Source organism: Falco peregrinus, chromosome 1 (assembly GCF_023634155.1).
Source record: "Falco peregrinus isolate bFalPer1 chromosome 1, bFalPer1.pri, whole genome shotgun sequence".
NCBI classification, from domain to species: domain Eukaryota; kingdom Metazoa; phylum Chordata; class Aves; order Falconiformes; family Falconidae; genus Falco; species Falco peregrinus.
The window spans coordinates 52,127,530-52,155,291 of NC_073721.1; the positions used below are offsets into that span (position 1 = coordinate 52,127,530).

Below are 27,762 nucleotides of genomic sequence, written 5' to 3' on the forward strand. Positions count from 1 at the left end.
AAAGCAGCTCCTGTTGCTGTACTCAAGCCCTTCAGAATGTGAGGATATACTAATACATAAATAATAAGTTCTTAAGTATATATTCTTGTTCATCCTAGAGAGAGAACAAATCAAACCACGTGTGATTGTGTACTCTAGTGTCTGCATCTTAGAAGCCCTGATGGAACAGCTGAGCTTGGTCTCCCTCCCTGCAGCCAGCATAGCTGGATTTGAGGGCAGATTCTGTGAACAGGTGGAATTCAGAGCGTTCATGGGAAAGTGGAAAGTTAGCTTAGAATCGGTATGTTGCTGACCTGCTTTTGAGTAAAGTGTCAGACTTAGGATTTAGCAAAAAATAAATTACTTAACTCATGTGATCCAAGAACTTTATTGATGCAGCAGGCACTTTACACTGAAACCAACCCCAGTCCAGCTCGTCCTTTGACTGTACGTACAAAATCACCATTCTAACGAACACTTCTCCCACCTTTGGCTGTCAGGATCTTGCACCTGCCACGGACACAGCTACCTCTTAAATAAGCAGTACACGCAGAATCTTCTATCACCACACTTCAGTAAAGCAGCGTCTGAAAATACCTGTTCACTTACAGTAGTAGGAGGCAGGAGTGTGCCTTCTCTCTACCTGTTAAAGAAGGGATCAGGAGAATGTCTTGGCTCCTGTGTTTGATAGTCGGAATATGCAGGAATAGCTTTATTCTTCCCCCACCTTTAAGGTTAAAAGCATCCCAAGAGGAGGTTTCCATAGTATTTCAGTAGATTGCGATCTCTAATAAAGATGGACCAGTGTCATTGCAGCTAATTCCTTCTTCTGAGTCCAAAACTCATCGTCGTCATGGTTCAAGTTAATAGTCTTTTAAACAGTCTTTCTTGCTGTAAGAACTCTTACAATGGAACCTAGTCCACCTACTGCTAATGCCTGTGGGGATGGGAAAAGGAGAGGTTACACAGTTGCTGTGTTGCACATAAAAGGCATCTTAAAAGAACAGACAATTAAGTGTTTATAACAGAGCAGTATATGACTCGTTCTCCAGAAACTTTTCACACAGAGGCAGCTTAGCCTCTTCCACCTCACTCTACTCCTTTTTTGCTCTCAAATCTTTACAACAGTTAATTGCGGGGGGGGGGGGGGGGGGGAAATTATTTATTTTTCTCTAGCACATGCAGACATTAAAGCTATTCATTCATTTTGTTTAGCACTAAGCTATACCATGAAGCATTAGGCTTCCACTGTGAAGCCATGCTGCCCCCACCAGCCTGTGAGGGCCGGCAGCGGGGGCTCCCCAGCACACACAGCCCCCACCCCTGAGAAAGCTCTTCGTGCTGATTGCTGCCTGCAGAACAGGCACGGTTCTGGGGTTGTTCTACCTCTGTGTGTCCTCCTTGCCCCACTGACGCCTTTACCTTCCTGCAGTGATGAGTTCTACGTGCGCACACTGGCTCCACCTTGCAGCATGTGCGCTGAGTGATTGAGGGCGACAGTTCAGGGCTCATGGGGGAGCTCAGCCCTGAACTCAGATCCACGCTTGTTCCCATCTTGGGAAGTTTGTGCCTCACTTCCCCTCTGTAAATATACACGAGTGATCTTTGGCTTAAAGTACTGGAGTACATATATAGTAATATTCTATAAATGTGCTCTGTGCCATAAAGAACCAAGGAAACGAAGGGGAAATTACATTCTCCAAAATCTAACCATCTTTTGAATCTAAAGGACACCAATGTCACGTGTCACTGATGATGCAGAATGTCTCACCTCCCATACCCCTGAACAGGGAAGGAGGAAGGGCTCGTTTCAGTTTCATTTGCATCCCTCAATGTAAAGAACGTATCCCTCTGAAGACTAGAAGACGATGGATGTGATTATGAAAAAATAAATACTAAAGCTGACTGCTTAAAATGAGGCATGTTTACTCTGCAGACGTAATTCAAATCAAGCCTGATGGGTACTGCCGCGTCTGAAATGAGAACAATGATCCACAGCACCAGACATTTCTCACTGTCGTTGGGACATGGATGCAAAGCGTCGACTTGGAGCAGAACATGCACGCGCTGCACGCACATCAACGTTCCTGAGTTACCAGACCTGACAGGTGTGGGGGTGGCAGCCCTTTTCCAGAGGACAGACTGGTACCACCACTGGGCAGCTGACTCCTCTGAGCAAGCCACACGTCTTACCGGTAGTGCCAAAAAGAACACAAGGGTTTAAACCCTGCCCAGCCTACTCCAGACCTGCCTTGTTCCTTTCAAAACAAAGAGGACGAGATGCTTTACGTGTGCCTACATGCTCTGAGCACTGTCATCTTTCCAGTCAGGGTGGTATTGTGTAATGTTACACACTGGGAGCACCCACCCATGGCTACCTGAAAACAGTCTCCAGTGGAAACAACAGGGGGAAAAAAAAGAAGGAAATAAAAAATCAAGCAGAAGCCTGTTCCTTGCTGTCCTGAGAAATTCTATCCTCTGTCAAGGTTCTGCAAAGCAGGTGACAGCTGCTGATAGCTGGAGTCACTCTACACCTGTTCTATCGTTACGTATCACAGGAAAAAACCTGTACGCTGTGAGAACGACAGCGGCATTGGCAGCAGGCTGCGCTGCTGCGGTGCCAGTGGTACAGGGAGGGAGCTGCAGCATTCCTAGTGACCACTTTTCCTAGGAGAAGCACCAACAGCCAGTGCTGCAGCTGAAGCCCCTGCAGCTGGGAAGGATTTCACTCCCAATTCCTGCCTGGGGGCAGCAGCACCACATCACAGAGAGGGAAGGTCTAACACTAGGACGATGAACAACGTTCTACCCACCCTGTCTCACAAGGGGCATTTCATGGAAACACGAGAGGACCATTCCAGATCCCACTGGTATCTTTCTGGAGATCTCAAAAGCCTCTCCTGTGCAAACCAAACAGGTTTGCTAAATCCTCTCCCCAAGCTGTGACAAGTACGCTGCTAGCAGCATGCAGGTGATGCAAACTGCCAGCCCCGAGCCAGCCCCAGCACCCCTCAGCTGCATGCTCAGCCCCAGAGGAAAGCTGGCAGCTACATCCCACCAACCCATCTCCACCCCCAGCCTTCTCCTTGGTGGGGCCACGGCACTTGCTAGATGTTGAAGGTGGTGCAATGCTTCCTCCAGTAGATGCTGCCCTGCCACAAGTCTCACCTTGGCCCCTGGCAGTGGATAAGGTTTGAAATATGGGCAAAGGCTTACTGAGTCCAAACTCGGAGACCAAAGGTAAAAGGAAATGCTACTTCCTGTGCTCCTTGGGGATGAGCCCCCAAACACCATCTGCTTCTCTTGCAGCGGCTCTCGCAAAAGCACTGACAGGGACCCAGCAGAGCAGGGCGGCGCCCAGAGTGCACCAAACACGTACCTTTTCATGCCACTGAAGTAATATTGCACTGCTATTTTCTGTTGGCTTTTCAAATCCTTTATAAATGTACTTCATTAACAAGTCAATGCCATTTCTGTCTAAGGAATTCACTGCTTGTTCTATTTCACTGCTTTTAAAAGATGTGAGGACTTTAAGCATGGCTCCCTGGGCCTGCTCCTGCGAAGACAAGGAAAGGAGAAGGTGAGGACCAGCAAAGCTGGAAACGATCCCAGGACGGGCACTCGACAGAGCACGCTCAGAGGAGCGGTGGCCACGCCAAAGGCGGCCGCGCCATAACCGAGCGGGTGCGCAGCTCTCACGTCGGGTTCCAGCGAAGGGCAGAATGCGCGGGGCCCGCCCAGCGGGGCGCACTGCCCCGCCGCTCCAGCAGCGCCCGGCCCCGTTACCTTCATCGCCTGGCTCCTCGCGTTGCCCGGCGCGCTCCTCAGGGCGGCGTGGAAGGCGCGCAGCGCGTCCCCTCTGCGGCGCAGCAGTCAAGGACTCACCCGCTGCCCCGCAGCGCCCGGCCCAACGCGCCCGCGGCTGCCGCCACCCCCAGGCAACGGACCGGCGCTCGGGGCCGCTCCTCCTGCCCCCGCCGCCCCGCGGGGCCGCGCCGCAGCCGCCCGGGCGGGAGGCGGCGGGGCCCGCCGCGCCCCCCCCAAAGGATACTGCCTCAGCAGCGCCTCCACCTCGGGGCTGGCGTCGGGCTCGGCCGCCGCCGCTTCCTCGGGCTCCTCCACGAACCGGTTCTCGTCGTACTGGTCGATGTCGAGGCGGCGGAAGCGGGAGGAGAGCGTGCTCCGCGCCATGCCGCCGGCCCGGCGCCCGCCCCGCCCCGGAACCGGAAGCGCCGCGCGGCCGGAAGCGGAAGCCGCGGACGCCCAGCCCCGCCCCGTGGGTGCGCAGCGCGTTATTCACCGGGGGGCGGGGGCTCGCGTAAAGTGCGACTTTATTAAAAACGCAAGGGATCTGAAAAAAATCAGAACAATTATTTTAATGTACAAATTCAATCGCTGTAGCAGGTTTGTGTAGTTTTAACAAAAAAAAAAAAGGGGGGGGGAGGGGGAGGAGCCCTTCCGGCCACTTTATTTTTTATCCACTTAAAACAAGCTACGAGGACGACTCGGCTGGAGGCCGCGGAGCTGTACACAACACAAGGCATTCACAGTCCCACCGTGCGCACTAGGCAGTAACTTTGCTGCTGAAATTTCTTAAAACTTACCAAACAAAATGCTGAATTACACACTGGGACCGAGCTGCTTCCCGGGCACCGCCACAGTGGTGGGGGAAACGCTCCATCTAAACCCAGAAATACGTAATAACTACATGCAGTAGTATAAATTTCAAGGACATATTACAAATACTCTGAAATTAACGGGGGGGGGGGGGGGGGGGGCGGGGCAACACCCACTTGCTACAGACACCATAATACACAATAAATTTAGATAATTTAAAAATAAAAAAGGCAAGAGGCAGCATTTCAGCAGCAAAGTGCTCAATAAAAAGTATATTGTAAAGGGACAGTACAAGGGAAGAGGGAGACAGCAGGCAGGGAAAGGTCTCAGAGGAAATACGGTGTGGTTGTTCTAGGAGGAATTACACGTTCTGAATCTGGAACTGCGCGGAATAACTTTGGTTCTCTTGTATTTACATCTTTAAAGACCATGATTGACGCAATATTTCCACAGCGGTAGCAGTAATTTGGAGCAGACCATACCGTTACCAATTTCTCATCAAACATGAATTTATAGCCTTCATGAACTAGCTGATGCGCTCTGCAGATGAGTTTTAAGTTGTTGATGTGAACAAACTGCAAAGAAAAAAAAGCAGGTCAGTTCTCTCTGAGCAGCCACTGCTACCGCAGCAGCCCCCTCCAGCGAGGCAGGGCTTACACAGAAGCTTTTTCACCCAGTGCACTGAAAAAAACCAACTACTCGGGTTTTGAGACCCAAACAGTGAGAAACAGTGATGAAACACAGGCGACAGCTGCAATGGCCAAGTCTGTGCTGTCCGCAAGACCCAATCCTTCCCGAACGCGCTGCAGAAAGGCTGCAGAGCCAACACAGAACATGAGCGCGGCATTTGTAACAGCTAGTTCAGAAGCCTGCAAAGGTCAGTGCATGTTCGTCCCGAAAAACTGGCTCACTGTTTCCCAAAGCAATGAAACTTAAGTCAAGAGTTGTTAAGAAAAATGGTGGGTTTTTCTCCTAAATCCTTAGAAAAGTACTCTAGTATCACTAAAGTTTGCATAGTTAATCTCACTGCGTTACACTTTTTAAAAGCAAGATCAGCGTGACCACATCCAGCAGCTGTATTTATGCTTTTAAGTTCAAATGGCTTGTTTTCAAGTTGGCCCAAGCGAACCTTCTCCATCACCACGACTTACTGGCAGTGGTCTTATGAGAAAGCATTGTCTCACAGCACCCTCGATCTGTTTGTTGCTGGGGTAAATAACAAACTGACCCAAACCATTTCTTTCATACCTGCAGTTACTTTATGTTGCACGCAACAGCATCATTACCTCGTTCGTCACCTTCGCACCAAAGAGCCACCCTGCTCCTCGCGGACTGATTGCCCACGTGTCGACGTCTTCTGGATCAGACCAAACTAGGTCACAGAAGGCGCCTTTGTGAGGAATTTCTTGATTACGTTCAATGGTTCGAATCTGATCGAGTGTCTTGATGTCTGGAGAGAGGCCACCATGCACACAGAGAATCTGCTCATCTATTAACTGCAGGAAAGAAAAAAAGACAGGCATACAAAATCCTCAGTATTGTCATCCAGCCCAGAACGCTACCAGTGCGACCCTTAAAGGTCACTAGTTCTAGAATTCACATTCAGGTGATCTATCTGTATTTTTATAACTTGGTGTTCACACTTACAGCTGCTATTGTGAGCATGTCAAAGACTTTGGTACAGTATCTCCAAGCATTAGCATTTCCGTATTTGGTTTGGCACTCATCTGTTAAACAGAGAATTTTTTTCTTCTTAATGGACCAGAAGACATTCAGACAGTAAGATCAGAGGCAAACACATAAAGCACAAGTTGCAAAGTCAGATGTACGATAAAAACCCTATTAGGAGCACCACAGGGAAGCTGCTGCTGGCCAGGCTCCCCTCAGAAGGGACCAAGGTACCTGCGGGGCTTTGCTTACTGAGCAACATGCCAGGTGGTGCAGAGAAAACAGTCTTGTGCAACAGCGCCAGCGATGCTTTCGCTGCTTCCCATGGCTGGCCAGCTGGGAACCAACCCCTGACCAGACCAGCCAAGAGCTTAAATTAGCAAATTTTATACAGAAGAACTGAGGTTGAGAGCATGAACTGACCGGGGCTAGTGGGAGATATTCCTACCGCAAAGAGGAGTCACAGCAGCTTTGTTTAAAGCTACATGAACATGGCAGTAAACCTGGCAGGCAGGCATTTCCTAAGCAACTTGTGAACATTCCTCCTTGTTCTTGTTGACACATTATCCAAAAGAAAGTATGTCACAGGCTATATTCTTTGTGGCAGGTGTTAGATATTGTCTAGGATTTCCCCAGGTTTTATCACAGCCTCACATGACAAAAAAATAAGTTTCCAAGCAATTTAATTCCCTCAGGTTTTCACACACTTGTTCTGCTGCTTATTTCTTGCCAGTTGCATTTTCCCAGATCCTCACTGTTGACAATGAATGGCTTCGACAGCGAACTCTACATGTGACACTGATTTTTAGTTATACTGAAACTTAAGGGGAATTACAGTCACATCATAACCTTGTGTAGAACCTTTCATTACAAGATAGCAAAGCAAGTTCTGTATAACTATGTGCTCAGTCTCTAAAATTGAATGTGGCACCAAAACCTAGACGCTAGAGGAAAAGAGCGCCAAGATCTGGACTAAAACACATTCTGCTTCACAAAGACAACGATCACATTAACAAATAACAACATCAAGTTCTACTGAGCCCACGCCCCATGCAGTCCCAGGGAAGCCCCAGCAAAAGCTGCATTCAAAATGGATTTCCCAAGGGAAAGACATCGTTTATTACACGTTAGCCCCCACTCAGAAACTGTTTGGATAAAGACTTACCATAAAATCCATATACTTGTGTTATCTGCCTGCTTTCATGATTGCCTCGTAACAGTGTGATACGATCAGGCCACTTAGCTTTTAGTGCAAGAAGGTAAGTGAAAGTCTCAAGACTATAATAACCTCTATCTACAAAGTCACCCTGCAAGTCAAAAAAATATTCGTAAACGGAGAAACAGTCAAATGGAGAATTGCCAAGTGATACACCCCGTTCTACATTTCTCGCGGTACATAACGAACCCTAACGCCAAGGGGAAGCTGGGGTCTGCTCGGATCTAGGAGAGCATGTTCTTTGGTCACCCAGAGTATCAGATTCGAGCTGGCCACCGCACTCACCCAGAGCTGCCCAACACACGTGACGGACCCCCAGCCCCCCCCCGGCTCAGGCAGGGTGCTGCTGCAGCACCCACACAGCTCTGCTCGATGGGCATCGTGCTCCTCTATTCCCACGTCGCTTTACACCACCTAATTCCTACTTAACTCCACAAAGTAAAACCCGTTGGCAGCAGCCAAACAGTGAAAGCAAAGACAACGCTCCCGGCCAGGGTCTGAAACTCAATGCACCTGGCAGGATTTAACTCGCAAACTCGTTTTTTACAAACGAGACAGGCCAAGAAGCTGGGGCACGCCCGGTGCACGCACCATGAAGATGTAGTTGGTGTCCGGGACCTGGCCGCCGGTCCGGAACAGCTCGCACAGGTCGTAGAACTGCGGAGAGAAGCAGCCGCGTGAGGGGGGCGGGCCCCGGGGGGCTCAGCGCGGGCGCGGCGGGGCCGCGGCTGGGCCCCGGCGGGGCGGGGCCGGGCCGGCAGCCGTCCGTTACCTGCCCGTGGATGTCCCCGCAGACGGTGACGGGCGTGGAGACGGGCTGGACGTTGGACTCCTCCAGCAGCAGGTCGCACACATAATCGCAGAGGCGCTGCGAGAGAAGAGCGGGTCAGCTCCAGCCCCGGGCCCGCCCGGGCCCACCCGGCCCCCGCCCCGGCCCGCCCCGCCCCGCCGCGGGCCCCGCCGCCGCCGCCGCACCTTGAGGTCGTTCTCGGGCAGGTACTTGCAGAGCCGCGCGATCTCCACGTACTTGTCTAGGTCCAGCGGCGCCATCTTGGGACGGCGGCTCGGGACCGGAAGTGGGGACCAGCACTTCCGGGGCGGGGCGAGACGCCGGCGGAAGCCTGGGGCACTTCCGGCGGGCGCGGGCCGGAAGGTGACAGCCGCTTCCGGCGGGGGCCGCTGCGTGCCGAGCGGCGCGGTCCCCCCCGGCTTGGCCCGCCATGGGCCTGCGGGCGCTGCCGCTGCTGGAGCCAGGCCGCCGCCCGCAGCCGACCAAGTGGTGAGCAGGGCGGGGGGGCGCGGCGCGGCTGACGCTGCCCGGCGCGGCTGACGCTGCCCGGCGCTTCCCGCAGGTACCGGTTGTCTCCGCGCGGTGAGCGGCCCCGCGGGCGCGTGGGCCACGGCTGCCTCTTCCTGCCCGGCGGCGGCCCCGGCCGCGTCCTCCTCCTGGGTGGCGCCGACCCCGCCGGCGCCTTTGCGGACGCCCACTTCGTGGAGCTGGGTGAGGGCCGGGCCGCGGGACCGGGGGGGCTGGGGGGAGAGCGAGGGGCCGGGGCCGACCGCTCTCCGCTGCCCGCAGGCGCGCACCGCTGGGCCGCGGCCGGCTGGAGCGGGCTGCGGCCGCGCTACGAGCACGCCACCTGCCTGCCCGCCGGCAGCCCCCCGCGCCTCTGGGTCTTCGGCGGTGCCCACCCGGCGGGGAACCGGAACTGCGTCCAGGTGCTGGACCTCGGTGAGGGCCCGGGGAGCGCGGCGGCGGGGCCAGGCCCCGGGGAGGGCCCCGGGAGCGCGGTGGCAGGGGCCGGCCCAGTCACTCAGGGCTGCCCTTGGAGTACGGGCCCCGCGAGCGGGTGGGCACGAAGGTGCCGTCAAGCTCCGCCACGGTGGCTGTCACCTGCAGGGGAAGAGGGTGTTTTCTGTTACCGTGTTGATCGCTTTGTTAATCAAATGTTTTAATTAGAAATGGGAACCTGGAAGAGTCCTGAAGTGAGAGGCCTGCCGCCACTGCCTAGGACGTTTCACACATCCTCAGCAGCTATAGGAGACTGTCTGTATGTGTTTGGAGGGGGAGAGAAAGGAGCAGAACCAGTTCAAGACCAGCAGCTGCATGTGTTTGACACTGGTACCTCCAGATGCGGGAAGGGCCCTTGTGCCAAACACAGAATCCTCCTCTGTGCAGTGGGAGGGCTGCACTCCACAGAGACATGGAGATGCTGGCCCCCTGCTTTGGCTACGAGTTTAAGTGGGTGGGTGGGTGTTCCTCACTGCTGACACACACTTGTCCTTATGTAGTCCCTGGGAACTTGGGCCAGAACAGCAGTGTAAAGCTCTGGGATAAGGAATGCCATGGGAGGTGGGAGTAGTTTGTCACTTCTGCCCAACAGCTGATTCCTTTCTGTGGTGACATTGTCCTGTGCTGCTCGGGTACTGTCAGAGTTGTCCCATTCATTCTTACAGCCCCACGTGCACCAGAACACGTTTGCCTTCCAGTTTGAATTAATCTTTTGCGCTACTGGGTGACCAAAACAGCAGAGCAGCGTCGGAGGCCTTGCCTGCAGTTTGCGCTGTGGCGTTAGCTCTTCTCTGACCCCACTGGAGTTGCTTCCTTAGGATGCCTCGGCAGGGCTCTGGGGTCACTGGTTTGTAGAGCTTCCGGAGTTTTCTTCCTAATGCATGTGCACTCCCATTTTTAGCCACCTTGTCCTGGTCCCAGCCGGATACTCACGGTGATCCCCCTTCTCCTCGGCACGGGCACGTTGTGGTTGCAGTTGGGACCAAACTGTTCATCCACGGTGGTTTAGCTGGAGACACTTTTTACAATGATCTGTTCTGCATTGATACAAGTAAGTATGGAGATAGGTACTGCAGAGCTACAGCTGTTGTGTGCTGCGTTTTGATTTTGGCAGACCTTTTTTCTAAAAGATCAGTTCTTAAATGCTTGAAATACTATCCCATTTGTTTAAAACAACAAAACTTGCTGGTTTTTTCATGTGCATAACCACAGATGTGTTCTTTTTCTCCAACAGATGATATGAGGTGGGTTAAGATCCCAGCCACTGGCGATGTCCCAGGAGGACGGGCATCCCACTCATCAGCCGTGTTTAAGGATCACTTGTACATTTTTGGTGGGATAGGCCCAGCTGGGACACTAGACACTACATACAAGTATCACACAGGTAGGGAGACTTCTCTGAGATGTGCAGTGGTAAGTGCGTGACCCGCTCGGTTCCTGGGCTTTGCTGTCCCAAAAGTCTGTACCGCTGCGTTGGGGTTACAGCAGTACAAGCTCTATAATGTTGAAAAGTCGTCTAATGGTGTCACAGCCCCAGCACGCTGTAAGCTGGGGAAGCCATATTTAGAGATGTGAATGTGTCTTTGCACTGCAGAGAGGCAGCAGTGGACGCTCCTACAGTTTGATTCCCCGCTGCCTGCTGGGAGGCTGGACCATGCTATGTGCATCATTCCCTGGCAGGCTGCGAAGAGTGGAGGCACCAGCACCTGGGAAGACAAAGCTGGGGATGAGTCACCTGTGCTGGTGGGCAGCAACGGTGGCCCCCTGCAGCAGGGCCAGGATAAGGGGTGTGCTGAGGGTGCAGTTGTGCACCTGCTGTTTGTATTTGGTGGGATGGACACACAGGGGGAAATATACAGGGACTGTGTGGTCAGTCTGATTGAATAGCACAGCTGTGGTCCTGCACAGCACCAGCCTTTTCTACGGTTTTATAGTACATCACATTAAGTTGATTCTTTCCAATAAAGAAATTCTTACCCTCAAAGAGGCAGTGCTGTGCTAACACCTCCCCAAGGTAATGGATGGTTTCTGTATGCAGTCCTGCTGGCCAGAGGCACAGAGTTCCCTGGGCGGGGGGGGGGGCGCTGCAGAAAGGGTTCAGCTGCTGCACCAGGAGAGCCCAGAGGGGTTGTGGGTCAGGAGAGAGGGCTTCCTGCTGGCTGCAGGAACACCATCTGCAAAGCCAGTGGTACTTGGAAACAGCATATTCTGGGAGAGGTGAGAGTCTTCACCATTTTTAAAATGAGTGAGTGAAAAAGCCAGAAGCATCCCCCATGCCAGGGAAAAGGTGAAGCGCCAAGTGGTTTTAAAGAGGTACTACAGCAGGCACCACAAAAGCTCCTTCTGTACTCTGTTCCATTTCTTATCTAATCCCAGGGATAGGACAAGTATCTTAGTTAAATAAAAAGACCCAAGTTCCAAAGATGACTTTTTTTTTAAATTACATTAGGTCTAGACTAGCTAGCTGTTCCATTATCTTATATGAGACTATGGAAACTATTTTTAGGAGCTTTTATTACTTTCCTGCACTATTTGTGGTTAAGCTGGTCTCCTTCACCTGCTTTGCATTTAAGTTTGCATCCTAACTGATGGGGGGTAGATAAACCTCTGCTTTCAGGCCTCTCAGCCACCTTTCCAGCTTTCTCCCCACTACACCTGGTGCTCTCCTCCACCAGGGAGGCCAGAAGGCTCACAATCCCAGGAAAGGCTTACCTTGAAGGGTCACCATACCAAAGGGCAACTCAAACCCTAGCAGTCTGGCGTAATTCACATCTTGGTTACACCTAGTTGCAGTTAACTATGTAATATCCTAGCTGCCATTAACTAGATAACAGAAGGCACAAAACCAGAACAAAGTCCAGTGTAAATAACAAATTTATTGTGGTCACTTCAGGTAGAAAAGTTCTACACCAAATTCATATGACCAGCTTGTTAAATAGAATGCTTCCACTGCCAATACTTCTAAACCCATTTTGCATTTACACTCCCCCCCTGCTACCCTTTCCCTCCCCAGACATCAAGCAACTGCTAATGAAAAGCAGTATACAGCCACTTTGGGCTAGCATTTCCAGCTCCACTCACGAGTGAAGATTCAAAGTTACATTCCAAATTAAGAGTTCAATATTTTAAACAAGTGTTCCTGAGTCCAATATATACACACACCACATTCAGAGATGCCAGTATCTACAACTCATCCTTCTCTGCTGCTTCCTCTTCACCAGGGGGAGGGCCTGCACTTCCATAGAGCTTGCTAACAATTGGCTGAACAACTTCCTCCAGCTCCTTCTTTTTTGCTTTGAAGTCTTCTATGTCTGCGTCTTGATGGCTTTCAAGCCACTCAATCTTTTCCTCTACAGCTTTCTCTATTGTTTCTTTATCTTCAGATGACAGCTTGCCACCCAGCTTCTCTTTGTCCCCAATCTGATTCTTCAGAGAATAGGCATAGCTCTCCAGCTCATTCCGGGCATCAATGCGTTCTTTAAGCTTCTTGTCTTCCTCAGCAAATTTCTCTGCATCATTAACCATCCTCTCAATCTCTTCTGGAGTCAGGCGATTCTGATCATTTGTAATAGTGATCTTGTTTTTGTTCCCAGTGCCTTTGTCTTCAGCTGTGACCCGGAGGATTCCATTCACATCTATTTCAAAGGTAACTTCAATCTGGGGGACACCACGAGGGGCAGGAGGGATGCCAGTGAGGTCAAAAGTTCCCAGAAGATGATTATCCTTTGTGAGGGGACGCTCACCTAGAAGACAATTAGATACAGGGTTTATTTCTTTCCTAGCTGTGGTTTGTGCTTTGTCAGGCTACACACTTTTTAAAGTTGTTTTTAATTCCAACCTTGTAACTGTCTAGACACTTCCTACACTATATGCTATTCCCTCTTACTCTGAAGAGCTCTTCAGAGGTGCAACCATGGTAAAAAGAAAAAGGCACATTTAAAAAAATTCTAGCAACAGCTTTCGATGCAGGTCAGGAAGCCCGATCAGAGCCGTTTCAGACAGCTAGCACTGTTACTGAGCTCTTTTCTATAAAGACATATCCATAAGCATCTACAGCCTTTGTGAGAAGACAGTAGCCAAGTACTGAAGTCTTACAGATTCTTACCTTCATAGACCTTGATTGTCACAGTTGGCTGATTGTCCGAAGCCGTAGAGAAGATCTGAGACTTCTTTGTGGGAACAACAGTATTCCTTGGTATCAGTTTGGTCATTACACCTCCAACAGTCTCAATACCAAGTGTCAGAGGACAGACATCAAGCAACACCAGGTCACCTGGAACAGATCAAGGGTAAGGCTGTAACATGAGTTTGCAACTAGAAAGAAACACCACCCCCATCACTGCGCACAGGATCCTGAGGCCTCAGAGGCACGCAGCTTCTTCAATCTTTTCCAGCTCTAAGTTCTGCTGCATTTTTGTCAATACCCTTGAAGGAACAGCAAAGGTGTCGTTACCTGTATCTTGGTCCCCAGAGAGAACACCAGCCTGGACAGCCGCACCATAGGCTACAGCCTCATCTGGGTTAATGCCACGAGAAGGCTCTTTCCCATTGAAGAACTCTTTAACTAGTTGCTGTATTTTGGGGATGCGAGTAGAGCCACCAACAAGAACTATCTCATCTATATCAGACTTCTTTAGGTCAGAATCCTCCAGAACTTTCTGAACAGGCTTCATAGTGGAACGGAACAGGTCCTAGAAGGCAGAAACACCCCAACAGGACTGTAAGGGCCTATTCCCACATGCCTCATTTCCCAATAATGCAGCGTTTAGTGTATAAAGGGCAACCACTACAGAGGAGGAACATCAACTGGTTTGTGACCAGCCTTGATGAGGCCTCAGCTGTCACTAACATACACACAGCCCCAGCTACCCTGGCAAGGAGCACTTTCTAGTGCGAGCAGGCAGTTATTTATACTCCAGAGTGCAATGTCACAACATGAAATACTGCACAAGTCTCCACTCTAGAGCCAAGGCAATCTAACTTTACATTTCTAAACTTACCATGTTCAGCTCCTCAAACTTGGCCCGAGTAAGGGTCTCTGAGAAATCCTCCCCTTCAAAGAAGGATTCTATTTCAATTCTAGCCTGGTGCTGAGACGACAAGGCTCGCTTTGCTTTCTCCACTTCCCGCCTTAACTTCTGCACAGCTCTGTTATCCTTCCTGACATCTTTTCCAGTTTTCTTCTTGTAGAGTTTGATGAAGTGTTCCATAACACGTTGGTCAAAGTCTTCTCCACCCAGGTGAGTGTCACCATTAGTAGCCACAACTTCAAAGACTCCATTGTCAATTGTGAGGAGGGATACATCAAAAGTTCCACCACCCAAGTCGAACACAAGGATATTCTTTTCACCCTCTCTCTTGTCCAATCCATAAGCAATGGCAGCAGCAGTTCTGTATAGGGAACAGCCCACTCAGAAAACTGGGACTACCACCCCCACCTCCCCAGCAGGCAGGATATATGTGAGGCTACTTACGGCTCATTGATGATTCGCATCACATTCAACCCTGCAATAGTACCAGCATCTTTTGTAGCCTGACGCTGAGCATCATTGAAGTAAGCTGGCACAGTAACAACAGCATGGGTAACCTGAATGAGTAAGACACAGTTTTGTTATAGGAATGAAGTAAAAGTGCATCACTGGTTATCGTCATGGCTGTGGTTATTCATAAATAGCTTACTGTTCTTTAGAGGTGGAAACCCACTATCTGCTGAGCCACCAAAGGGGCCAGTAGCACTGAATGGTTTAGTTCAGTTAGTCTGCAGTTGTTAATAGTGCTTATGAACTTACTTTCTTCCCCAGATAAGCCTCAGCAGTTTCCTTCATCTTTGTTAGGACCATAGCAGAAATTTCTTCAGGAGCAAATGTTTTTGTCTGTCCACCTCCAACATCAACTTGAATATGGGGCTTGGCTTTTTTTTCAACAACCTGAAGAGAACAATGCATACTGTCCCATTCAACAATTCACAGAATTATTCCCACTTATCTGAGCATTTCCTTCTTTCTGAAGATTAATAAAAGCCAAGCCTCTGTAACAAAATCTGACTTGTAGCCAACAGAAGGAACTGCTAGCTACACACCACAGCTGCATCACTGCACCCCAACCCTCTTGGGAGGGCTAGGGAACAAACGGGCTGCTCAAAAGGGCACCATAACTCAGCAGCCTCTCCTGGCCAGAAGTGTAGGTCCCCCTCCCCCCATCCCCCTCTCCCACGTTCAGGACCCACCTTGAATGGCAAGTACTTGATATCCTGTTGCACAGAGGGGTCGTTCCAGGTGCGGCCAATGAGCCGCTTCGCATCAAACACTGTGTTCTCGGGGTTGGAGGTAAGCTGGTTCTTGGCAGCGTCCCCGATCAAGCGCTCGCCCTCAGGCGTGAACGCCACGTAGGACGGCGTGATACGGTTCCCCTGGTCGTTGGCGATGATTTCCACGCGGCCATTCTTGAAGACGCCCACACTGGGGGGGGGGGGGGGGCGGGCAGCGGAACCATGAGTCGGTGCTGGGGCCTGCACCCCCCCACTTCCGCTCCTCCATGCCCGCGGGCCCGCAGCCCCCCCGCCGGCCTCGCCCTGCGCCCCGAGGCCCAGCACAACCCGGGGGCCCACAGCCTGCTACCAACCCCACCCCAAGGCTCTGCTCTGCCCGGGGGCCCACAGCCTGCCTCCCCCCCAACGCCCGCGGGTCGCTCCCCCCCCGCACCCCGAGGCCTAGCACCGCCAGCGGACCCACAGGCCCAGCTGCCCCCCACACCCGCCCCACCCCCCGAGGGCCCAGCCGCTCCGCTCCACCTCCCCACGGCCCGCTCCCAACGCACCAGGAGTAGGTGGTGCCGAGGTCGATGCCCACCACCGTGCCCACATCCTCCTTCTTCTCCTCGTCGTCCGCCCGCGCGGCGCCCAGCAGCAGCAACGCTAACACGAGGTGCCTCATACCGACCGCGCCGCCCTGCCGAGAAACCGCCGGTCACAAAATGGAGGCGCCCCGCGCGCGGCCGGCAGCTCCGCCCGCCCTGGGCCCGCACCGCCGCCCTTACCGTCAGCACCGTACCCGCCGCGCCCCCAGCCGCTGCTGAACGGTACAGGCGCGCCGCCCGCCCTTATATACCTTACGTTACTCCTTCGTGGAGGCTCGCCATTGGCTGTGGCACCCTCGCTGGAGCTCTCCCATTGGTTGGCTGCTACTAAGCTGGCCTTGCTTGATTGGGGAGATTCAGACGGCCCCTCTGACATGCCCAGCGCGCCTCCCTCCCGCCACCCCATTGGTTCACCCCGCCGGCGTCGCGGACCTATCAACAGAGAAGCGTGAGCCAAGCGGAGGGAGCCCATTGGCTGGCGGCGGCCGCCATGGCGAGGCCGGGGCCGGGGCCGGGGCCGGGGGGGGACACACCTTCTGGAAGTTTCCATGGTTACCGATCCCGGGGGGCTCAGCTCGCCATTGCGGGGCCGCGGCCGGGGCAGCTCGCGTCCCCGCGACGCCTCCCGCCCCTGCCGCAGCGGCCCTGCCAGCGCCGCCGGGTCCCCCGCGGGAGATACGTGGAGGCAGGGCCCTGCGGCGGCGCCCGCCAGGCGCGGGGTGACAGCAAGGGCGGCCAGCCCCGAGGGGCCGCGGCCTTCCCTGTGCGTGAAGGGGCGCAGGGCCCAGCCAGGGGCTGTCCCTGGCCAGGCGCCTGGGGCTTCGCACCGGCGGGGCCAGCGGGCCTCTCAGGGAAGGTGCCACCGTCTGAACCGGGATCCCCTCATTGAGTCACCGTGCCCTCCCTCCTGTAACTCGCTACACCGTGTTACATCAGCCCCTTGGCTGCGCGGGCTGGGAAGCTCCACAGGAAGGCGAAGGCGCAGTCCGTGAGCCTCCCGGATCACCCCTGCCTTACGTAGGTAGCAGGCCTGGCTGCATCGCTGCTGCCTGTTGGTTTGCACTTCTGCAGGTCACACATGCATCTGTTACCTTCGTGCTAATTTTTAAAATCACATCTTAAAGCAAAAATCAATACTACAAAACTCCAAATTAAAAATGAACGTTTTGTGTGATTGAAGAGTGGCATATGATGGGAAATTAAAAGTTGCTCGTCCACCTTTATATAACACCAGATCTGAAATCTTAACAAAAACAATTTCAGGTAATCATATTATAAAAAAAGGGGCTGCAAACAAAGTGAGGCACCGCTGTGTTCAGGCAGCATTCTGCAAGTGTAAATGACTTAAATTTTAAGAGTTATCTCTTGTGCTAGTGGGGCCTGGCCCAGCAGCCTGGATTTCTTATGGTTATGAAATGAGGCATTGTAAAACACTGTTGTTACTCAAGACCCACCTGGAAATGCCATTTTGGTCTTGATGCTGTTCTTTCTATTTTTAAGTATATTTTGCATCCTTTATATCTGTTCGTGCTTCTTGTTTTAAAAATTGAATTATATCTTCATTCACTTTGATTTTCTCCTTTTAAAAATCCTGAGGTGTCTGGCAAATTATTGAGTTTAGTCCTTCAAAGAGAATTATCTCCTAGTGTACCTCTGTGTCCTGAGAACTATAAATGGCATAAGCATTTTTTTTCTTTTTAGGAAACCTCCTGCAGACAAGGTGGGGGAGCGGTTTCATACTTGTAGGCCCTCAGCTTTTCCTCAGTTCTCCAGCGGGAGTGATGCGGTAAACACAGCCGGTATTCTGTGTTGCAGTTGGGAATACAGCATGACCACTGGCTGTGTGGTACCAGGCATAACAGTTTGCTGGTGCCTTGTGTTTTTGAGCTTGCTGAGCATTTTTTGGTTATATTTCAGTTTGCCGTAGTGGTTTCTGGAATGTTATTTGGATATTAAAAGTTCAATTACATAAGACTTTTATCAGAGAAGAGAATTCAGGGCAGTAACTGTGTCAGTTAAGAAAAAGGCACATAGACAATATTTTGGAGAGCGAGAGATACAAAGTGTAAATGTTTGGCTTTTCTTTCCAGTTGCCTGCTGGGAAAAGCTTTGCAGATAACTTGGGAATGAAAATCAAACAGCTGTGGGTGCTCAGGAGGTGTTCCTTTCCCACTCAAATCACTATCAAGCCTGGATATCGTGCCCTTCTTCACAGGGAGCCTGGGAACTCAGCAGTCCTGGAGGGTTTGCAGGACTGGGCACCATTCAGAGCCTCGGCTGAGCACTGCCGTTGCACACAGTGCCTAGGCATCCCTCTTCTCCAAGTGAGCTATGTGGAACCAACCTAGACTGCAAATAGTACTTGTGAGTACTTTCCCCTCAGAGAACAGGCTTCTTAAAACCTCTGTTGGGACAAATTTTCGTGTAATAAATTATGTTCCACTATTGAGTTTTCCCTGGTATTTCTACTGGGTATAAATTTGACTTGTGTGTTGCGAGGAGCAGTTACATGTGCTGGGAGTTGTGGTTTTCGTCTCTATCCCTGTCCCTGCAGATTGTTTTGTTGCAAGGTTGTTGCAGTGACTTTACCATGTTCCGTCAGCCTGAGCCTCTTGTTTTCTCATATGGTTGTACCGGGCCCTGTCATGCGTTGGCGAGAGCTGTTTGTTTTCTGAGAATCTTGAAATGCAGGGCAAAGTGAGAATACTTCTGTGCCTGTATTGCAGTCATCACGGCTGAGGCTGGAGCGATGTCTGTTGCTGTTTATAATGAAGCAATCGCTACGCTCAAGACTGGATTGCTCCGTTCTGAGCAACACTTTCGCACTTGGCATAACTTGTGAACGACTTTGCCTGTGCTTTTTTGAACCACTGTAACAGCCAACGCTGACATATCTTACCTGCTTGTCAATGATGTCCTATAGATATGTAGATGTCCTATAGATACATATAGGAGATGTCCTATAGATACGTAGGTGTCCTACAGATACATGTAGCGACGTCCTATAGATACGTAGATATCCTATAGATACATATAGTGATCTCCTATAGATACGTACCAGCTACCTCAACGCCGGTGCGAGGGGGATTGATTTTTCCACACCCAGCCCGGCTCCTCCACCCCTCTGAATTCTCTCGGCAGAGCTTTTCTCTGAATAGGGATGGGGTGAGGAAGGGGCTGAGGTGCTGTTTAGTAGTGAAGGGGGGTGCTCGGTGCTGGGGTTTGGCTGGAGGGGGGGCTCCAGCGCCTGAAGGGGAGGCATGGGCCAGGGCCGAGGGGAGCGGGGGCCGGCGGTGGAGCGGAGCTCCCCGCGCTCCCGCCCTGGCCCCGGCCAAGGGACTACATGTCCCAGGAGCGCGGTCGCCGTCGCCGCCCGCCGCCTGCGCAGTGCCGCGCCGTGCCGCGCCTGGCTCGGGGCCGCAGCGGGAGCCGGGCGGCGGCGGAGCCGGGGCGCTGGCCGGGTACGGGCAGGCTCGTACCCGCCCCCCCCGCCCCCCCCCCGCCTCTCCACAGCACCGCTTGGCTTCCCCCCCCTTCGCTGTGTTGCAGGGAGGAGGAGGAAGGCGAGGCCAGGCCACCTCGCAGCCCTCCCGCCGGCCCGGGGCCTGACGAAACCCGTCGGTTTTGCAGGGAATCGAGGGGGCAGCGCTGCGGGACCCTGAACCGTGGGTAGGTGGGCTGTTTCTTCCCGTTTTGCTCCCAGGAGGAAGGTTTGAGCAGGGGGGGAAGGCTGGTGCGCGGGGTATGGCGGGGGGTGTGCGTGTGTGTGTGGACCGAGAGAAGTTGGCCCTAAGATTTTTCCTCCAGTGTTTATCTGTGTCTTTTTTTCCCCGTCAGCCACCTCCGGCCGGAGCCAGCCCTACCTGCCATGTTAGTGCTGGAGAACCGGTAGTTCTGGAGGTTTGTGGAGGTATTTGAAAAATTGCAGCCCTTGGCTGGGCCCTCCATGCTCGGCCGCCGCCGGACTGGGTGACGGGTTGCTGCCCAAGTGACTCGGCGTCAACGTCGCTGCCATCTCCGTCGTGGCTTTTGCGTTAGGCAGTTCTAAAACTTGTAACTCAGCGAGTATCGTGACTTCCCTTTTTTCTTACTAACAGCCCCTTCACGCTGAAGAACTTGATCGAGCGAGTATCTTTCTTGCAAAGTCATGATACCGTGCTCTGAAGGGAGAGAGCCGTTACGATTAAGCTCTCAAACCGAGCATGTGACGCTACACTCACCGATAGGTAAAATGCTATTTTTGTGGATGGTGCAGTTGACCCACAAGCAGAAGCTGCAATTTAAAGATGATGGAGGGGGGAGAATGGCACAGGCGCTACATGAAAACTGAAATACCGTGCTCTGTAAAAGTAGCAGGATGGTGGTCTTGGGAAGCAGACTTTTAAACTGCTGCTGCTATGGAGGGTTCCAAAATATTTGAGATACTCCACACCAGGGTTTTGGTGTGAGATTTGTCAGGTCCTGGAGGATTTACGCTGTCAGTATGTGCTCTAGCAGCAGTTAGCCTGCATGGTGGCCCGTGGATGGGATGTTTCAGGGTGAGGAAGGGAGATACTGTCGAGAGAAGGGGCTAGGAACAGGTTGTTTTTGTCAGTTTGAGCAGCTCAGAGTTCTGCACTTCTTCTGACTAGAAGTTTATTAGTGCAACTCCTTACATAAGGGAAACTCCTCTTTCTAGCATCACAAACAATTGGAGTAGATTTTAGCATGGTTATATGCTTTTGTTGATTTTATGCAACACGGTAATACTGTAATGGGTAATTAGTAGCCAGCTGATCCTGTGCATTACTGGTAAGTTCTGTTGAGAGGCATGAGAAATGAGGTGCTCCTTGCACATAGATCTTGCAGGATAGACAGCGTGTTCAACGCTAGTTGTAGAACAGCCACTGGGCAGAAACAAACTTGAGGTATGAGTTTCTTATTAATATTGATTAGATGTTGAACTGTAGCAAATTGAAATGCATTTTGCATGTTGTACACGTGTTTTGAGACGGTGGGTATAAGGTGAGAGTTCAGCAGATAAGTGAGGTTGTGGTGAGCTGTCCTACTGAAAAATGGACTTTTTTAGCTCAACTTTGGGAGATAGGCTGTTAGCTCGTATAAAGAAATAAGACTTGTTAGTTATTACTATAAATACTAATGAAGAAGGAGGTACTGCATCTGAGGTGAATTAGCATGAAAGCTATTTGAGCTTGCTTAGGTATTAATTTTCAGTAAGACAGAGTGACTTCAGTTTTGCCTTGCCCTGCCCTGCCTACGTTAGATCTGCCCTAACTTGCTTTGGAAGTTGAGTCTTGCGTAGCGAGACTCAGGAGGAGCAAATAACCCTGAGCAGGAAACGCTGGAGGAGGAAGAAGTGTCTGGTGTACTAGCAGTATTTACTACTTCACTTAGTCTCTTTTTCTGTCAACTGAATTGCAGAAATATTCAACGGAGATGTCACTTGTTTCTGCATGCTGCAATACAAAGCCACATACTTTGTAAGATGGAGTTCAGTACCTAAAGATTGAATATAGTGCTTTCCAGGATTTTCAAGCATAGGAAGCAATCTGTGTCCTGCGTTTGTCAAAGGCATAGATTGTCTGGGGTTCTGAACAAACATGTCATGCTGACAGCAGGGCAAAACACCTTAGATGCTGTCAAGTCCTATGTTGTGGAACATCATGAAGTGAAATTGTTTGGATTGTTGTGCCAAGCTTCTCCTACTGCGTCACAGCTCTCAGTAGGTTAGTAAGTAGTCTTGAAATAACTGACCAAAAATTTGAAATGTTTTCACAGCAAAATGAAATTACTGGGATTGGAAAATAATTTGCACATAGCAGGAGCTGATATCTGTTGTTCCTTCAGCCACAGCAGATTGTTGGATATCTAAATTTCCTAAACTGTCTCCTTTATACAACTACCTACAGACATCTATTATTTCCAGTATGGTGCATGGTAGTCATAAACCAGGTAATTGGGTAATTATGGGCACCTTTTTGTTTACCAGAAACTGATAAGGTAATCTGACAAACAACATTCTAGAATTAGTATCAGTTGAAGCTGCTGCCGCTCACTCTGCTCTAGTGCTGCCTTCTGTGGTGTGTTACCAAATATGTAACTGTGGCTAATTGCTTCTAAAGCTCTTGTCCTGAACACTGGCGCGGAGTGAATGTTGTGTGGTCTGGTCAGAGAATGCAACTGTTGTTCTTTCATACTGATCATGAAGGGAAGAGGTTTTTGGAAAGGGGGGCAGCACATGCTGTGTAGGTGTGTCAGTGGTACAATAGTTTCTTCTTTTAAGACAGCTGCATTAATAGTATCAGTATCTGAAGAAAGTAATAGCACGTGCATCTTGCTTAACTAGGGGGTTTTTGTTTTCTTTACTGTGGTGTAGGTTTTCTTTCGAGCCTGTCTGAAGCCTGCTGAAGTACTGTGTGTATTAAACTACCCACTTGACATCTCTAGTGTTCTGAAATGTCTGCCAGAAACTTAAGGTGAAGACAAAGTTGCTCGCTATACTTGTGCAACTTCAGAATAATTCATTCGTAAAAACTGCTAAATGAGAGTAAATGAGGTGGTCCTCTTCACAGAGGTATATTTCAGTAGCAGTCACTAGCAATCACATTACTCTAATTTTTATGAAGGATTGTAAAGATGGGGAAACTGCTGATCCCTTTTTCCTGTGCATAGGGTAAAAACTGCTGTCGTGCAGTTGACTTCCTGCAGATCGACAGGAAAATCCTGTGGATTTTTATCATTCTTGACTTAAGTGGTAGTTATTAACCTGCTGTGGTTCAGTTCCAAATCAGTTCTCTTGCTTTCATTAGTTCTGTTGCTCTACAGTAGAGATCAGGTAAGATGGACACATGGGTAGTGGCCAATTGATAGGATGTTATGAAGTAGTCATGGGACCAGTATATTTAGAAGTGCAGATGCAGGTAATGGTAGTCTTTGGAGCCTTGTTTTGTACAGGGCCTGAAGTTCATGGTGGCAATTAGTTTACAGAAAGTCAGAATGCACAGCACTGTGCAACTTCTCACAGTTACTCGGTGCTTCGGTGTCTCTGTTTAATGGCTGTGATGCTCTGTTGTAAGGAGATGTGTAAATCACTTGTATGTTAGGTGGTAACTTCACTTTCTGAGTATGTGTGAGGCCCATACTGTCTTTGTGGGTGTTTTTTAGGTGGCATTGCAAATGGTACAGTATTGTTTTGCAGTAGTCTGACATTTTCTGCTCTTCTGTTGTTCATTTTGTTTGCTGGACAGGTGGATTATATGCATGCTTATTAGGACTCTGACCTGTATGGGAGTCTTATTTGCTTTCTGAGTATTAACTGATTTCTATATATATTTTTTTTTTTTTACTTGTCAGTAGCTCCAGAAAAGGTTACCAGCAATTTAATGGCTATTTTGATAATCACAATTTAACAGAAAAAGTATATTGTTTCCGCTTTGTCTCTCTTGCTGACTGGAGTTTGCTCCCACCTGTGGGCGAGGGGAGAAAGAACAGTCTTTCCTCAGAGGCTGAAAGCTGTCAGAGTGCTTAGCCCTTCCCTGATGCTGAAAACATCTTCTCTAGTAACAGAAAAAAAAAAAAAAAAAAAGTGAAACAGAGAAATCACTTCTAGGTATGTAAGACACCTCAGAAGCTGTTTAATCAGCTTGTCTACTGTTAAATGTGTTTGTAACGAGTGACACAAAAATAGAAACTTGTTTTGAAATTTGGCAAGGCAAAAGCATAGGGACACAGGCGAAATCAAAAGGCTGTTCATAGGGGGTACCCCATGTGGGTCCTCTATTCCTTCCCAAAACTTGCTTACAAGCAGGAGAGCCGCTTGGACTAACTCTCTGTCCAGAAATGCGGAGCCTGTGGGTGGCCACCTTAAAATGGGAAATGCCAACTAAAACTGTTAAGGCTTGATAAACTACGAGCAACTGTTAAGAACTGCCTTACAGCAGAAAGCATCTGAAAAGACAGAAGATAGTTCTGCACATCTTGTGCATGTGTATTTTTATGGATGCAACTTCTTTTTCTTGCTGGTATCAATAGCTCATAGTCTGATAACTAGCTACTACTGTGTTTGCAGGCAGTGTCAAGTTTAATGCCAGGGTTTTTTTGCAAGCCCTTAAATTCTGGGGCTAAAAATAAATTTGTTGCAAGAAGTTGTTATTTGTTTCTGGAAGAACTTTGGCAGTAATGTCAGTGTTTCTTTTTCTAATCATTTCTCTGAGACTGTCCCAGTTAAAAATGTCTAAATCAGTGTATCCTTCAAGTTCCTTGCTTGATCTCATCTTTGGATGTATGAGCTGTAGCCACTGATTAGAGTGGCTGGATTTTTTTGGGTTTTGGGTTGGTTTTTTTGAGTGTGTTGTTTTTGGGGTTTTGGGTTTTGTTTTTGAGAGCGCATTAGATACACAGTTGTCTGTATCTGCTAGGAAGGGTCTTTAAACCATCAGGTGTAATAAGACTGCAATATTTCATGCATAAAGACTTGTGACAGCATCTCTTTTCGTCTCTGCTAGGGTTTTGGTTGTGGGGTTAAAACTACAGATGAAAGAACTTACACACACAAGGAGCAGTGATGGCTGTCAGTGCGCCTGGTTATCAGGCTTTCTCCACACACTGAAAAAAACCCAACAAATGTAAAACCTGTGCCTAATTAGGGAGCTAATCTGTATTCTTCAGAGAAGATCATCTCCTGCTAGGCTGGGCAGTGAACCACAGATCTTTAAAACACTAAAGGGCAGAGCATTAGGCTGGTGTATGGTACATTATTTGTGGTTTCTCAAGGATGGATTAAATGGTTTTGTGAAGCAAGGCTTCTGTAGAGTTGCTGCAGGTTGTGGGAAGTAAGTTTTACATTTAACTGTAGTATGGCTTTGAGGGGTTCATCGCCAGATCCTGTGACAGCTCTGACCTGTGTCCATTACCAATATAACTGACAGACAGCTGTTATAGACAATATCTGGATCAAACCCTTTTTCTTCCCAAATTAACTAGTATGACTGTTAGTTCTGGTGGGGAAGAAGACATAAAGCAGTTTATCATTAATTCCATGGAAACATAATCTGATCTGCATGATTCTGCCCCTTCCCTTGTTACCATTAACACAGTTGATGTGGTTTTTTTCTTCTGTAGAGTTAATTTTTAGATGGATTAGCTCCTTGAACTTGTTTTGAATGGTGTGGTACTCTTGGTTTATCTAACTGGTAACCAAGATGTTTTCTAATTATGAAGTTAGAGCTGATGTTAGATTGAGACATAACAGTAGTTTGTGTAGATTTTCGTTCCTGATGTGCTATGAAAGCCCACAGTTGTTTCAGTTTTTCTGTCTTTAAAACAATATTTTTTGATCATAGTCCAAAGAAATATTCTTCTGAATTAAATATTTGAGGATTTTTTTTCTGAATGAATTCTACTGTTGAGCAAAGTCTTCAGCTATATTTCCAACTTCTGCCTTATCTGGGTGTTGATAAGTCTTGATTTTATAATATCTTTTAAAATCGGTAATATTATTATTTTTATTTTTTTTAGCAGAAAAGACCAATATTGGGAGCTTGGTGTTTTTTATGCACAGGTTAGAGAAGGCATTTGTTTTAACAGGCCAGAGATAACTGTACTTGGATAGGGCTGTGTTATGTGGACATGCTTTCAGGCAAAGTATTAAGTACAGAAATCTTTTTGCCAATTCACAAGACAGTGAGTTGGAATGGGACTCCTCTTCATCTCCCTGAGCTGGTCACCTAAGCTGTAGCCAGGGCCACATCTCTCCAAGTAATAGCCAGTTTCTTACCTTGTGTATTGGAGGCATGGTGCAGGAGTTTTGTAGCGCTGTACTGTATTACTATTTCAGTTCATGAGTGTGAGTTGAAAATACCATTTGCAGGTGTCCCTGATGTGCTGACAGAACAAGGGGTTAATGAAGTTGGTAATTAGGAAACTTTGCATTAAGAAAGAGTGGCTCAGTCATTAAGTGGGTGGGCTGTGGATTTGAGAGAAGGTATTACTATGCTGACATGGAAGGGGCATCAGCAGTATTTGCTGCTAAGTGTGAGTTTATGACCTGCTTATTGCTTCATTGGGGCTGGCAGAACTTATTCCCTACCTGTTGAAATTCACCTGTTTCTTTTTCTTTCTTCTTTTTAGTGAGTACTGTGTAACCCACTCGCTGCCCAAGATGGTGAAGCTAGATATACACACGCTGGCTCATCACCTCAAGCAGGAACGGCTGTATGTAAACTCAGAAAAGCAACTTATTCAAAGGCTCAATGCAGATGTATTGAAGACAGCTGAAAAGCTGTACCGCACGGCATGGATTTCCAAGCAGCAAAGGATTAACTTGGACAGACTTATCATAACAAGGTGACTTAGGAGGGTGGGGTGGTACTGGGAAGAACAAGCTCCTAAACCTCTGTGAATTGCAGCAAATCCATCAGATTTTTTACACTTAGTATCTGAAGGCCTTTTCTGTACTAATCATAAAAATAGTAAGGTTTTAAAGCAAATCTCAACTAGGGGATCTGACTCACCTGAAAGTTATTTGTTGGCTGTTTAAGCTACCTTTTTTTTTCATATATGTGTTTGGCTTCTGTTTGTCATTTATGGGAACAAACTCTTCTTATTCCTGAATTTGCAAATCATTTTTATTAACTGTATGTAAAGACTTTTTTCCTTGGTGGTAGTCTTGTTAATAGATTGACCATGTAACATCTTTTATGAAGTTTGCTTGAGATTTACTTAAACTGTTTCAATGTTTTTCTTTGAAGTGCTGAAGCTTCTCCTGCTGAATGTTGCCAGCATGCTAAAATCTTGGAGGACACGCAGTTTGTGGACGGATATAAGCAGTTGGGATTTCAGGAGACTGCTTATGGAGAATTCCTAAACAGATTGAGAGAGAACCCTAGGCTTATTGCATCCTGTCTGGTTGCTGGAGAGAAGCTCAACCAGGACAACACTCAGAGTGTCATTCACACGGTCTTCACCTCCATTTATGGCAACTGCATCATGCAGGAGGATGAGAGCTACCTCCTCCAGGTCCTCCGGTACTTGATTGAATTTGAACTCAAGGAAAGTGACAACCCTAGGCGGCTGTTGAGACGAGGCACCTGTGCGTTCAGCATCTTATTCAAACTCTTCTCTGAAGGACTCTTTTCTGCAAAACTTTTTCTTACTGCAACTTTACATGAGCCAATCATGCAGCTTCTGGTCGAAGATGAAGACCACTTGGAAACTGATCCAAACAAATTAATTGAGAGATTCTCCCCAGTACAACAGGAAAAGTTGTTTGGAGAAAAAGGCACAGAAAAGTTCAAGCAAAGAGTCCAAGAGATGGTTGACTCTAATGAGGCCAAGCTGGTGACCTTGGTGAACAAATTCATTGGCTATCTCAAACAAAACACGTACTGTTTTCCTCACAGCTTGAGATGGATTGTGTCACAAATGTACAAAACGCTGTCGTGTGTAGACAGGCTGGAGGTTGGGGAGGTCAGAGCAATGTGCACAGATCTTCTTCTAGCGTGTTTCATCTGTCCTGCAATTGTTAACCCAGAACAGTATGGGATAATTTCTGATGCTCCTATAAATGAGGTGGCAAGATTTAATCTGATGCAGGTATGACTCACTTTAAAGTAGTCTTACAAGAAATGTTCTTGAC

General features: G+C 49.2%; 5 protein-coding genes across 12 annotated transcripts in view; 2 read left to right on the forward strand and 3 right to left on the reverse strand.

The window, feature by feature from the left end:
- Window positions 1-348: 348 nt before the first annotated feature.
- ARPC5L (actin related protein 2/3 complex subunit 5 like) lies at window positions 349-4,307 on the reverse strand. Of its 2 annotated transcripts, none has more exons than XM_055794701.1 (4): window positions 4,031-4,307; window positions 3,766-3,838; window positions 3,359-3,535; window positions 349-916 (listed from the first exon to the last, which is right to left on the reverse strand). In XM_055794701.1, exons 1-4 carry the CDS (start codon window positions 4,168-4,170, stop codon window positions 854-856), a joined length of 453 nt encoding a protein of 150 aa, XP_055650676.1. In that variant the 5' UTR covers window positions 4,171-4,307; the 3' UTR covers window positions 349-853. The 2 variants fall into 2 exon arrangements, with proteins under 2 accessions (XP_055650676.1, XP_055650670.1); XM_055794695.1 differs by having other exon boundaries at window positions 3,766-3,841.
- A 22-nt stretch (window positions 4,308-4,329) lies between these two features.
- PPP6C (protein phosphatase 6 catalytic subunit) lies at window positions 4,330-8,594 on the reverse strand. The gene is made up of 7 exons (XM_055794684.1): window positions 8,456-8,594; window positions 8,253-8,348; window positions 8,072-8,137; window positions 7,430-7,571; window positions 6,244-6,323; window positions 5,883-6,092; window positions 4,330-5,171 (listed from the first exon to the last, which is right to left on the reverse strand). The coding sequence occupies exons 1-7, from the start codon at window positions 8,528-8,530 to the stop codon at window positions 4,923-4,925; spliced, it is 918 nt and encodes a 305-aa protein (XP_055650659.1). The 5' UTR covers window positions 8,531-8,594; the 3' UTR covers window positions 4,330-4,922.
- An 8-nt stretch (window positions 8,595-8,602) lies between these two features.
- Window positions 8,603-11,256, forward strand: RABEPK (Rab9 effector protein with kelch motifs). Of its 2 annotated transcripts, XM_055794661.1 has the most exons (7): window positions 8,603-8,759; window positions 8,833-8,981; window positions 9,060-9,212; window positions 9,441-9,602; window positions 10,174-10,323; window positions 10,507-10,656; window positions 10,867-11,256. In XM_055794661.1, the coding sequence occupies exons 1-7, from the start codon at window positions 8,701-8,703 to the stop codon at window positions 11,157-11,159; spliced, it is 1,116 nt and encodes a 371-aa protein (XP_055650636.1). In that variant the 5' UTR covers window positions 8,603-8,700; the 3' UTR covers window positions 11,160-11,256. The 2 variants fall into 2 exon arrangements, with proteins under 2 accessions (XP_055650636.1, XP_055650644.1); XM_055794669.1 differs by lacking the exon at window positions 9,060-9,212.
- An 872-nt stretch (window positions 11,257-12,128) lies between these two features.
- On the reverse strand, window positions 12,129-16,347 carry HSPA5 (heat shock protein family A (Hsp70) member 5). Its single transcript, XM_055794629.1, has 9 exons — window positions 16,308-16,347; window positions 16,089-16,219; window positions 15,499-15,730; window positions 15,062-15,199; window positions 14,747-14,859; window positions 14,273-14,663; window positions 13,726-13,963; window positions 13,378-13,545; window positions 12,129-13,015 (listed from the first exon to the last, which is right to left on the reverse strand). The coding sequence occupies exons 2-9, from the start codon at window positions 16,202-16,204 to the stop codon at window positions 12,456-12,458; spliced, it is 1,956 nt and encodes a 651-aa protein (XP_055650604.1). The 5' UTR covers window positions 16,205-16,219; window positions 16,308-16,347; the 3' UTR covers window positions 12,129-12,455.
- Window positions 16,348-19,600: 3,253 nt separating this feature from the next.
- The window catches only part of GAPVD1 (GTPase activating protein and VPS9 domains 1), a 31,687-nt gene continuing 23,525 nt past the window's right edge, over window positions 19,601-27,762 (forward strand). The window contains exons 1-5 of one of the 6 annotated variants that reach the window (XM_055794579.1): window positions 19,601-19,796; window positions 19,965-20,037; window positions 20,225-20,353; window positions 26,256-26,471; window positions 26,876-27,719. In XM_055794579.1, coding sequence (XP_055650554.1) covers window positions 26,287-26,471; window positions 26,876-27,719 — 1,029 coding nt within the window. In that variant the 5' untranslated portion in view covers window positions 19,601-19,796; window positions 19,965-20,037; window positions 20,225-20,353; window positions 26,256-26,286. Of the gene's footprint in view, window positions 19,838-19,964; window positions 20,038-20,224; window positions 20,354-22,035; window positions 22,702-26,255; window positions 26,472-26,875; window positions 27,720-27,762 lie in introns of those variants that run through there. The other 5 variants (XM_055794587.1, XM_055794570.1, XM_055794602.1 and 2 more) reach the window with 5 other exon arrangements.